The sequence below is a fragment of the Lissotriton vulgaris genome, chromosome 12 (assembly GCF_964263255.1).
Source record: "Lissotriton vulgaris chromosome 12, aLisVul1.2, whole genome shotgun sequence".
Classification (NCBI taxonomy): Eukaryota; Metazoa; Chordata; class Amphibia; order Caudata; family Salamandridae; genus Lissotriton; species Lissotriton vulgaris.
In genome coordinates this window covers 744,475,155-744,487,757 of record NC_141700.1, presented here as the reverse complement: position 1 = coordinate 744,487,757, position 12,603 = coordinate 744,475,155, and the positions used below count along the sequence as shown (strand labels likewise).

Below are 12,603 nucleotides of genomic sequence, written 5' to 3'. Positions count from 1 at the left end.
ACCACTCGTGAAACTCTGACAACTCATTGTGGCTCCCCTGCCACAAGAGCCACACGTCGTCGATATATCTGAACCATTGTACAATGTGATGTTTAAATGGATTATTTTCTTCCACGTATTTCTTTTCATATTCGGCCATGAAAAGTACGGCCATTTCTGGAGCATAAGGGCACCCCATGGCGGTGACCATAATCTGCATAAAGAACTCTTTATTAAAGCGGAAGTAGTTCTTTTTTAGCATGATTTCCGCTAATTTCAAAATAAAGGATGTGGGGACCCTATGTGGTCTTTCTCTAGAGTCCAAGTAAAGTTCTATCACCTCTAACGCTTCGTCCTGTGGGATCTGCGTGTAGAGGGATGCAACATCCATTGTGACCATGAGTTGTGTTGTTTGGTCGAACAGGGTACCTTCTACTTTAGTCAAAAAGTCAGTTGTATCTCTCAAATATGCTTTGACTTTATTAACAAAAGGCTTTAAGAAAAAGTCCACATATTTGGAAAGGGGTTCAAGGCACGATTCACAGCCCGAGACGATGGGCCGTCCCGGGGGATTATTTAGATCTTTATGTATCTTGGGCAAAAAATATGCCACTGGGGTTCTTGGAAACTTCTTCAATAGGAACTAACTCTCCTTTGGGCCCAAAAACCCTGCCAGTTTGGACAATGTCTGATATTAATGCCTGGATCTGTTGTAGGGGGTCTTCTTGTAGCTTCCTGTACCACTCTAAGTTGTTAACCTGGGAGGAGCCTTCGGCTAGATATTTCTCTCTAGGCCAGATAACTACAGCATCGCCTTTGTCGGCCTGTTTTATAACTACTGTAAAATCTTCTTTGAGACTTTTAAGTGCGGCACGCTGACCCTTTCTAATGTTCTGCCGTACAAATTTTTTCTTGTTTTCCAGTTTATTGATGGATGACAGCATGATTTGCTCAAAGGCGTAGACCTGTTTCGGGATATTTTGGCTTGGTACGAAAGTTCAATGTACAATGGTTCAGATATATCGACGACGTGTGGCTCCTGTGGCAGGGGAGCCACAATGAGTTGTCAGAGTTCCACGAGTGGTTAAATTTGAAACACCAAGACATTACATTTTCCATAGACTCCAGTTGCGAGAGAATGACGTTTCTGGACGTCGAAATATCAAACGTAGATGGCAAATTTAATTCCTCCCTGCATAAGAAAAGAACTGACAAAAACACCATCCTCCACTACAAGAGTTCACATCCAAGGAACTTGAGGGCCAATCTGCCATATGGGCAACTTCTTCGTATACGAAGAAACTGTTCTGAGGTAGGTCAGTATGACCAATATGGACAGAATTTCTGTGAGGAGATGATCCAAAGGGGGTATCCGAGGAAGTTACTCAAACATTCCTACAAGAGGGCACGCTATACTCCAAGAGAGTGCCTCCTTGAAGTCAAAGAAAAACGTGAGCTTGAAAACATGGTATGTGTCACCACATTTTGTCCGGACACCCATAAAATAAGACAAATGGTCCTGAAAAACTGGCATCTTCTGGAAGAATTGGAAGTGCCATTCCCTCGTCCTATATTTGCATATAGGAAGAATCAAAACATTGGCCAGCAGATTGTCCGAGCTGACATAAGGTTACCAAAACCTAAAAATGATCTCCTATCACAATGGGGGATGAAACCCATAGAAGGACACCACAGATGTGGCAACTGCGTGGCGTGCGATACCACCATCGAGGGCAAAACATTTCAACATGCGAATGTCACTTGGAAGCATGAGGGCTTTTCCACTTGTAGGACCAAGAACGTGGTTTATGCCATTGTGTGTCCATGCCCCGAAATTTATGTTGGTAAGACGAATCAACAAGTTAACGCCCGAATGACCCAACACAGATCACGCCTCAAAAATAAGGTCCTAACTGCGCCCCTTGTACAGCATTTTTTAGAAAATAAACATGGAGATCACGACTTTAAGTGGACTGTGTTGTTCGGTGCGAATCAGTCGAAACTGGTGACTAATACAGAGCAGATCTTATTGAAAAAGGAGGCCTACTTAATTCTAAAATTTAATAGCACACAGACGGGGCTGAATTCGCTCTCTGAAATATCTAGACTTTGACACAATTTCTGATGGTAATTCTGTCATCACTACAATGTCCAGAATGCAGTTGGATGATTGTCTATATTGGAGGAACCAAACATGGCCACCACGTCGAGAGAACGTTCGCATCTCCGTCCCAGAGCAGATACCGACAGGTGAGAGAGCACTCGTGCTAAACACACACAAACGGGAGCACCGTGTCCCATTGTATTAACAAGTTTACGCTTTACTTAGGGAATCCCCATGACCAAGTAATGCTGATGACAGCAGCGCGGAGGAGAAAAAGTGCCAAACAACTATAAACCCGCGTCCATAACGAGCGAGTACGGTACGTTGCTCGGCAGGTATGCAGACTTAATCTTAGACTTCACTGGAACCGGGCTCTAAGTACCATGTCTGATTATTGTTTTAGATTGCGACGAGTGCGACACATGAAGAACCGAAGTCTTTGTACATACGTTTTGCCTAAAGAAATAAGGTACGATTTCGAGGCCCTTTAATTTGGTGCCGCCATGACTGTGCTGTCTTTACTCCAGATTAGTAAATACTCCCTTTCACTTGCACATTAAGGTGATCCGTCCCCATAAAAGGTTGAGGACTGTTTCGGTACTACTAGAAGAAGTGGACCCGCGGGACCGCCCGTCCATGAATGAAGGTACTTTTAGTTTTGATGTGACACCCAGTGACTTAAGGGACATGAGACAACTAGAGAACCCCAGTTATTTATTTCCTTCTTCTACACTTTTTGTTTAGAGTACCCACAACGAAAGAGCCCTGATGAGAATCTGGCAATTGTAAACACCGGATTCGAAACGCGTCGGCAGGCAGGCATAAAAGAAAGACCACAAGATTTCATTAATTGCTACTTTGATTCAGTTTTCAAAGTTTGATTTTGATCTTCCTTTTAGCAATTTCTTTGCTTATTCTTTTTGTGGTTATCCCATTCTTGACATTTATCTTGCAAAGAGTAATTATTTGTGGATAAAAACTATCCTCTTATAGAAGAAGAATGTCTATAAAATGTATATATGTATAATGTGAAGTAGTTGTGTATATATGTATAAATGTGTATTTATTGTACAGTGTTTTTCTCACTCATGAAAATTTGAAAACAGTATTGACAAATTCATAAGGGTAAGAATAAATATACCCAACAAACAGAAGATTAATCTTTGTTCGTTTTCTCTTTACTCTGGAGACAAAATATAAAAGTGTGGGGCCAGCAACTTCCCGTAGTTTATTACAATTCTGAAAAGAGCACAAATTGGCCCAACAATTTGTGCTTTCTGCTGGTATCTTGCATCACATGATTGTGAATCAACCTGCTGTCAGGGCTTGTGCATTGTTTCCAGACAGTATAACAAAAGAGTCCTAGATGTGGACAAGATGGGCTTTCTTGGAAGGAAGTCATTGGGAGGAATTTTGCCCAGTCCCACTTACACTTCAAAGGGCTTTGCCTCCTGCACACACAAAGGAACAGGACACCAGACCTACCCTGTCTTTTGTCACCAACACAGAGTGGAGCCTAGCCAAGGGAAGAAGAAGACCTTTGCAGAACCAGATGTGGGGTTAGGACATGGAACACCCTCCCCCAGCCCCCCCATACAGGCTGGCCCCAGGTATTAATATTGGACCCCCACAGCCACTCATCAGAACACTCCTGGACATGTGAAAAATACAGAAGAAGGACTGCCTGACTGCCAGAGGATTGTCCTGCTGCATGAAGGATTGACTTGCTTTCTCAGAAGTAAGACTGGGACTCCTTGTGGTCATCCTATGCTAACTAGAGTGACTCCAAAGGTCAGTGGGCTGACCTTCTGTCAAACTACAAAAACACAACAAGCTTCAGAAGACTCCCTGCAAAGGCCAGCTGACCTGATACCCCCTCCAGCTGACCTGATACCACCACCAAATCCAATCTCCAAGAGGTAATGAAGGCCGTTGCTGAGTGGATGAAGACGAGCCAGCTGAAACTGATCACGGACAAGACGGAGGTCCTCATTCTTGGCTCCACCCCCACTGCATGGTGTGGCCGGCCACGCTGGGTGACGCCCCGACTCCTACCAAATACGCACACAACCTGGGAGTCATCCTGGACTCAACGCTCCCTATGACCCAGCAAGTCAACACGGTCTCCTCCTCCTGGTTCAACACCCTCTGCATGCTCCACAAGATCTACATATGGATCCCCACTGAAAGCAGAAGAACGGTCACCCAAGCACTCGTCAGTAGCAGGCTGGACTACGGCAATGCCCTCTACGCAGGAACCATCACCACACTCCAGAAGAGACTCCAACGCATACAAAACGCCTCCGCACGCCTCATCCTTGGACTCCCTTGCCACAGCCACATCCCCACCCACCTGAGAGACCTGCACTGGCTCACGATCAACAAGAGGATTACCTTCAAGCTCCTCACCCAAGCTCACTAAGCGCTCCACAACACCTGATTACCATACCTCAACGAACAACTGTCCTTCTACACTCTGAACTGCCAGCTCTGCTCTGCCCACCTCACACTTGCCACCGTCCTACACATCCGCCGAACGACCACTGGTGGAAGATCATTCTCCCACCTCGACGCCAAAACATGGAACACCCTCCCCATTCACCTGCATCAGACCCAGGACCTGCTGACCTTCAGGAGATGTCTCAAGACCTGGATGTTTGACCAGTAGCTGCTCCCCCTTCCCTTAGTGCCTTGAGACCCTCATGGGTGAGTAGTGCGCTATACAAATGTCTGATTGATTTATTGATTGATTGATACAACTGGACATGCCTGGACCTGCCTAATCCTTGATGGCCACAATTGCAGTGAGTGCCTTATCCCATGAGGCACTTCCCCAGGTACTGGACACTTGTCTGGCCTCTGAGTATACTCCTCCTTAAGAGAAGGCAAAAATCCTCAAGTTTTGGCTTTTTGTGACCGTGATCAGGATGCTGCACTTGAAGAATCTGCTACCAGAGACAACCACCATTGTATAGCTCCAGTGAGATATTATCTTCACATAGATAGGGACTGCAAGTGACGACCAGCAACACAAAAGCCAAACATAACACTACAGCAAATAAAGTCAGCGATGACTGCCAACATGAAGCTACAGCAATCACTGCTCACAATGCCTGACCTCCTCTTTTCACAACAGCAAACGCTCATGATGGTCGCCCTGCTCCCCGTGGCCTCCTCCACCACAAATGAACTCTTTGCTTCTTAATCAGGTAACTTTCCAGTGGGACTAACATGGTTCCTGTATTTGACCCATGCTCCATCGCGATTGGCCTAAACTGGTGAACTTACCCCAGTGTAGCATGACCAGATGACAGAGAGAGGCATTTAAAAAAAAATTCTATTGAATATTTCCGATTCTAATAATTGGATTTTGTCATTCTGGTATTATTTAATTTATTAAAATGTAGTCCATATTTCAAAATTAGTTTGGGGGTTTTCCTGTGTTGTGTGTTCACTTTAATGCTGTTTGTGTGCTGTCTAAAACCTTTACACATTGCTTCTAAGTTAAGCCTGGCTGTTTTGTGCCAAGCTATCAGAGGGGTAAGCACAGGCTAATTTAGTAACTTTTGTGGTTCAACCAGACAAGGCTTTTAGTTGTGTCCTGAGAGGAGTTTCCACCCCCTAACCAGCAGTTGCTCCTGAGGGGTACAGGGAGCAGGCGTGTGCCTCATGTGAGGCCTCTGTCATTTTTTTAAATTCAGCAGTGTTCATAAGAAGATACATTTAGTGTTTTCTTGAGCATTTCCAGTGTTGAGGGCAGCCCCCTCTGCCCCCTCTCCAGGCTCTTGATGATAAGATGAGGGGGAGGCATGAGCCAGCTACAAAGGGTTGTATATAAAAATACCCTGTAGGTGGATTTTTGGATTGTGCATGTCTGTGGGGAGTAGTTAAACTCTGATCCCCTCACACATGGCTTATTGGTTCCAATGCCCAGCACCAGATTCCTGTTTCGCTGCAGCCATGGAGCCTCCGAGTTGCCAGATAAGTAAGCAAGGTAAGTAAAAAGAATGCTATTTCTCTATACATGCGTGCATGTGTTTGTGAGTGTGTTTGTGAGTTCTTGAGAATGAATGGAATTGAGTTAAAGTGTGTGTGTGAGAGTGTCAATGAGAGCAAAAGTGAGAGAAAATATTGAGTGTAAATTAATGAGTGCACACAAGTATGAGGGAGTGCATAGGATTATGACTGTACTAGAAAGAGTGATTGAGTGAATGTTGTGACAGGGAGTGGAAGTGAATCAGGTGCGTAGATATCAATAGTACAGCTGATGCAGTTGCACCAGGTCCAGACTTAGGGCCTCATTATGATGGAGGATTTTCCACCTCCTCCGGGCCGGCGGAAGCCACCTCCGGCCCGGAGGAGGTGGAACATCCTCTGCGGACTCTCCAAAGACCCACCGCCGCATTACGATGGCTGGTGGGTCTTGGTTTCTGTCCGCTGCTTTTCCGCCGCGGTCGGATTACAACCGCGGCGGAAAAGCTCTCATTTGGCTGGCAGTGTCTATCAGACACCGCCAGCCAAATTAGGAAGCATTTGTAGGGTGTTGGCGGGTGGGGGGTGCACATGGGGGGTACCTATGGTACCCCCCAGCATTTACATGCACAAAGCGGCAGGCACCGCGCGGTGCCTGCCGCTTTGTGCATGTAAATGTTAAACATGCACTTTTAACATTACGGCGGGTGCTGCTTGAAGCAGCACTGGCCGCAATGTTCAATATCCAGGATGTGACCGCCAGAGTGGCGGTCACATCCTAATTGCACATGAGGGAACGCCGCAGCCCATGCAGACGTTCCCTCATCCTCTGGGGTCGCGGACGGATGCAAGTCCGTCCGCGATCCTAATGAGGCCCTTAGTGAGTGTGTATAGGTGTGTTAGTAAGTGAGAATGAGAACCAGTGGATATAGGTACGCTTGTGTGTGTGTAACAATGGGTGGGAGTGAGTATAAGTGAGAATGAGCAAGTGAGAGAATGAGAGTTAGAGTGAGTGAGGGGAAAGAGGAGACATGTAAGCAGGAGTGAGCCTACTTAAAGGAAATTTAGAAAAAAAGGGTAAACGTCAGGCCGGTATTGCACCCCACTAAAAATAAAAACCACCACCTGCAACTGCCCTAAAAAAAGAACCCAATTTCTTACAGCCAGACAGTAAACTTTCCACCTGGATATGCCTCATCCCTTTATGTGACCTGAGCTTCATCGAGGTTTACTTTTGACCTAGCGTGAACAGATACCCATGGTTGGTGCTTTGTGATTTTTCGTGTTATGCTTAACTCAAATATAAAAAAAATATTTTCTCTGGTTGTACTTATAGGGTATTTGTAATTTTATTGTAATTTAATGTATTATATTTTACTCTATTTTTCTAAATAGGTTTGAGGTGTTTCTTGTGCTGTATTGTCACTGTATTATTGCTTTAGTAGTCCATACATATTTTACACATTGCCTCTAAATGAAGCCTTGCTGCTCTTTGTGCCTTAGCTGGCATGTGGTTGAACTGTGGTTTGTTTATTGCCTTCTGTGATTAGCCAAGACAATTCTTTTGAATATTATTTAGGTGGGTTATTACCCAATCAACTAATACTCCATTTCTTACAGTTTCGAATAGTTTCCAGAATTGCCAGCCTTTGATCTCAAGGAGGGAATGGGTATTTCTATAGACTGCATTTTTAAACTCAAGAGATCTGCATATGTCCTCCATTTGTTTTAAATGTTGAAGCAATACTGATGTCACAAAGACTTTCTATCACTATTTACAGCTCCTTTAGTTAGTTTTAACTTCTCTCACTATAATACACTTTCAATTGCCATTCTCACTGTTTCTATGAGTATATACAAATGTCCTGCAGCCCACAGCCAACCTAAAGTCACATATACTTACATGATACCTCCTTTCACACTTACAGCTTCCATCCAATCACAACAGAAACATCTGTCTATAAGAACTACACCTACACCTTACCTCTTCTCTCTATCTCACCTCGAACCTTTTGTCTGTCTTATTTCCAAGAGAGATATCCATCCTCACTTTAGGTTAAAATCAGCCACTACCTAAACCTATTTACATGAGACCCACCTCATATTACTATATTGTCCCTTCAAGCTTCATTTTAAACATAAATGATCTATGTCATAGCTTTATCACTTTATTACACCTGTGACCCAAACCCCTTACCATATGAAATACCTCATTTAGGGGCTCATTATGATCGCAGACGGACTTGAGTCCGTCCGCGACCATAGTGGAGGAGGGAACCTCCGCATGGCCTGCGGAGTTCCCTCCTGTCCAATTAGGATGTGACCGCCACCCTGGCGGTCACATCCTCTATTTTTACCATTGCTGCGGGTGCGGCATCAAGCTGCACCCGCCGCAATGGTAAAAATGCATACATTGCATTTGTATGCAGAAAGCGGCAGGCACCGTGCGGTGCCTGCCGATTACTGCATACAAATGCATGGGGGTACCATAGGTACCCCCCATGTGCACCCCCCACCCCCCCTTCACCCAGGGGGCCCGCAACAGGCCCCCGCAGTGAAGTTCCACATGCTTTTCCACGGCGGAAAAGCCGCCGTGGAAAAGCATCTCTTTTACGACATCCTAATATGGCTGGCGGTGTCTGATAGACACCGCCAGCCATGTTACAACTTTTCCGCCGTGGTTGTAAGTCAACCGCGGTGGAAAAGCGGCGGACTGAAACCAGGACCCACCAGCCATCCTAACGTTGCGGTTGGTCTTTGGTGGGTCCGCAGAGGATTTTCCGCATGCGGAAAATCCTCCATCATAATGAGCCCCTTAATCTGGTTGTGGTGCCCTTCAGACTACATCTAATTCACAAATTAACTTTTCGTCACCAAGGATGTCACCGGTTTCTAACCTGTGGAAACCTGTAAAGGCCAAGTACTCTTGCCATTGTAATGGTAGCTGCTGATCCAGAGTCTCCAACAAAGCCCACAAGAGAAGGCTGTTTTCGGCATTGGTAGTTGGGCATTGGCTCATTTTGTCCTGTGAGCATCCACATGCTTCCCTGGAGAGCCCGCTGAAGCAGTGTGCAAGAATCAAAAATCTGGAAGCCGAGGGTGATGTTGGGTAAGAGTTGTGTACTTCTATTTACCTCCTCAATTGCGAATATCATTGCATGGATCCACTGGTAAATCTGAACAACAAGCCTAGTAAGTGAAGTGAGAAATCAGATGTCACAAAAAGAACAGATTATAAAAAATAGTTTCAGCAATTATAATGCAAAACCATCTTCACAAAGCAAGCTATAATTTCACAGATGTCTAATAGCTTTTTCTGTTTGTCTCCTATGGTCAAATATTCACCAGAACACCAGCAGCTAAATAGGATCGTTTTAATACTGAATGATTGAGATGTTTCCATTTCTCAACAACCAACATCACCTTTACAAAGGTACTGAAGGTGGCTCTCAACTCCCCTTCCTACAGAATGTTCTCGAGAACTGAGGTGCCACCAGACCACACATAGGCAAGAAGCATTTCCCATTGAACAATCCTCACTACATGAGACTTCTTAAAAGATGAGTCATTAGTTATGAGGACTACCCAGGTAATGGGTCTAGGTTTCTCCTTCACTGGGAACCAACCGCCCAATTGTAGCTTTTGACTATCATAGGGTAGCAAATCAGAGCAGTCCAAGGCCTACTTAAGGAGATGGCGTGGGCTAGTAATCACAATTGACAGATATGCAGTAATAACACTTAATAAATGACTGTCCACTCTGTGCTTTTTGATTTGAAAAAGCAAAAAGTACATTTAATACACGCACGCTACTCAATACTATGCTGCAATTTACAAAAGTACACAAGCTGATGGAAATACTTTTTTATGACATTGCATAATCATTCTTAACCCTGCCAACGGGGAAGGTGGTCTAGCACAACAACTCACATGTCTAAACATTATCTTGTCCCTTTATGTAAGGGTTCAACATAGCTTGGAGCAAGAGAACTGAATACTGGCACCAGTGCGAGGGGCTGTTTCCTCATTACCTCAACAAGCATTTTATTATAGAAATATTGGAATATTTACATATAACCATGGCTGAGAGCCTACTGGCAATAAAGCATGTAAACATTGATCAAGAGTGGCTGTCAGTCTCATTTTTTAAATAAAGCATTAGCAAGAGTAAATGTCTAAGCATGACTGAGAGAGCTGTATAGTCATCATGTGTTAACATGATTAACACAAGTTAATCACAGCCTCTAAAGGGCATCACCTTTATAAATTCATTATTAAGAAATTATAGATTTTTACCCTTAGGGGGTGTTGGCAGCATACACTTTTGAAGTACATTCAGCATATAATATTGCCTTTATACATAATCCCTAAAGAATCTCATGTTTGTTAATAGTAATACACATGTGCAATTACTACCCTTCACCCCTGAATGATGGCTCAACATGAAAACTCACATTGTACACTTTTAGGCCACAAAGATTGCGACCACAGTCTTTGATACTAGAAGACGCTGCACTTCCAGTTGTAGAGCGAAAGCTCCAGCCACGGAATAGCTTGGAAATGCATAGCTGGGACGGTGAGGATTTTAGAGTCCCCCCAAATGAGGGTGAGGATGCTGAAGAATGGTGTGATGAGCACAAGCACGTCGTCCTGAGCAATGTGGTGGTGGTCCCATCACCCTCAGACCACCGCAGGCTGAGATAGGAGCAAGAAACTAAATTGAGCAAAAGGCCAAGACAGTGGGAGTGAGGAATGTGGGCTGCACCCAGGGATTGGGTCCTGGGCCCCTTCTGCTTTCAAAAGGGGAAGCGTGATGCACTCCCTTGCAACAGCGATCTTCTCGGGAACCAGGGATTGGGTCCTGGGCCCCTTCTCTCTGAGTCGGGGGAAAGCGCAACACATCCCCTTTCTTCTCTAGCTTCTCGGGGCAATTCCCGGGCCAAACTAGAACTGGCGGCAAAGCCCCTCGCTTCATCACTGGAACAAGGGTCAAAGATCGTCAAACTGCCAACGGTCATAACTCGGACACCGTGGGGACGTTTTTAACAATTTTGGTTTTGTTTGCTCCTGGTGGTGAGTCATATCCACCTGGAACACTTTCTTCCAGCCTTCTGGCCCCAAAAAGGACAAATTTGCCAGAAAAGTTGTGTCACTGGCTCCCTGCACCAGCCTTTCCCTATCTCCTGGCACAGAAGACCATTCTTTCCCCCACCTGATCCTCAGGGGGCATAAGGGTGCCAGCGTCTCTTGTCCTAGGGTAGTGCCCCACTGGTCCTGGGTTGAATCAGAGGCAGAGTCCTTAATCCAGGTGCAGTCAGGGGGTTCCTCCTTCCAATTGTCCATGGCATCAGCTCCATTCTCAGTGCTCTGCAGAAAACACAGTCAAAAGAGAGCTGCCCCTCCTGCTCAAGCCAATTAAGTGGGGTGAGATGTGCCAGCATGATTGCATTTCTGGTCTATCCTGAGGTGTCACATCACATCTCTGCCCCTGCTTCAACCTTCCTGCACAGACTTCTGGGATACTTCAAGATGGTGTCACCCAGGAGTCATTTGCCATATGTGCTCAGGGGGTCTCAGCTCCACCCCTCATTGACATTACTGTCAGGGCCTGCCTCAGCAAAACTTCAAGGGAGCCCTCCAGCTGGTTTGGTTTCAGAGTCTGGGCTCCCTCCACTTATTTAATAGGCTTGGGCCAGGCCTCTTTCTGGCGCAGGATGATAGCTCATTGATTGATGTAGAGCTGTGCACCCCACCCCGTTATTCTGAGGAGCTGACCTAATAAAGGGTAATTTATCCCTTTGTGGTGGGAGTCCTTTGTTCCTGCAGCTCAATAGAAAAGTAATCAAACCAGTCCAGCAGGGTAACAACAGTCCTGGGTTCTGATCCTGAGCTGAGCCAAACAAAATCACAGTCCTGGATGGCCCATAAGCTGTACAGTTATGACATTGGACTTTACAGGAATGTCCTTTTCATACGGGTTTCAATGTACAGTGGTATGACGCTCGTGCCTCTAGACCCAAGGGGAGAGGAGCTGCACTCTAAGGCAGTCCTCCCCATAGTGTATAATTGAGGGTCGCTGCAACCCAGACAGTAAAGCACACTGACGTTCCCTATGAGGACACCAACATTATAAGGCCTATCCCAGGTCAATACCTAACCCTGCACATTCAAAAGATCTGGGTTTAATCCATCACCGTTCTTTAGCCCACTCTGCCACCCCAGTTCAGACATGGCTATATGCAAATCAGTCTGACCCTGTGCCTCATGGGAACAGTCCAGCCCGAACTGCCAAGCCATGTCTTCCCTGGACCGGAAACAAGCTTCCGAGAACCGGTTTCTGGCATTCCAGCCGTCTTCAGCCTGGCTTGCTTGAATCCAGTGGCAAAGTATTTAGAGGCATGGGCAAAAGCATTGCATCAATCACATTAGGCAGGAAATCACATCTGCACAAAACACATAGGGCCAAACATGTACCCCACGCAAGGGCACAACACAAGAACTGTCCCCAGGCCAACTGGCCTCTCTGGGCTGAAACGCCCTGTGTCCAG

At 45.6% G+C, this 12,603-nt stretch overlaps 1 protein-coding gene across 1 annotated transcript in view; it reads right to left on the bottom strand.

Moving 5' to 3' along the window:
- Positions 1-9,210, bottom strand: part of LOC147678541 (vomeronasal type-2 receptor 26-like) — a 65,647-nt gene extending 56,437 nt beyond the window's left edge. Inside the window, exon 1 of the mRNA XM_086946590.1 lies at positions 8,953-9,210. Coding sequence (XP_086802716.1) covers positions 8,953-9,210 — 258 coding nt within the window. The remainder of the gene's footprint in view (positions 1-8,952) is intronic.
- Between the last annotated feature and the right edge of the window lie 3,393 nt (positions 9,211-12,603).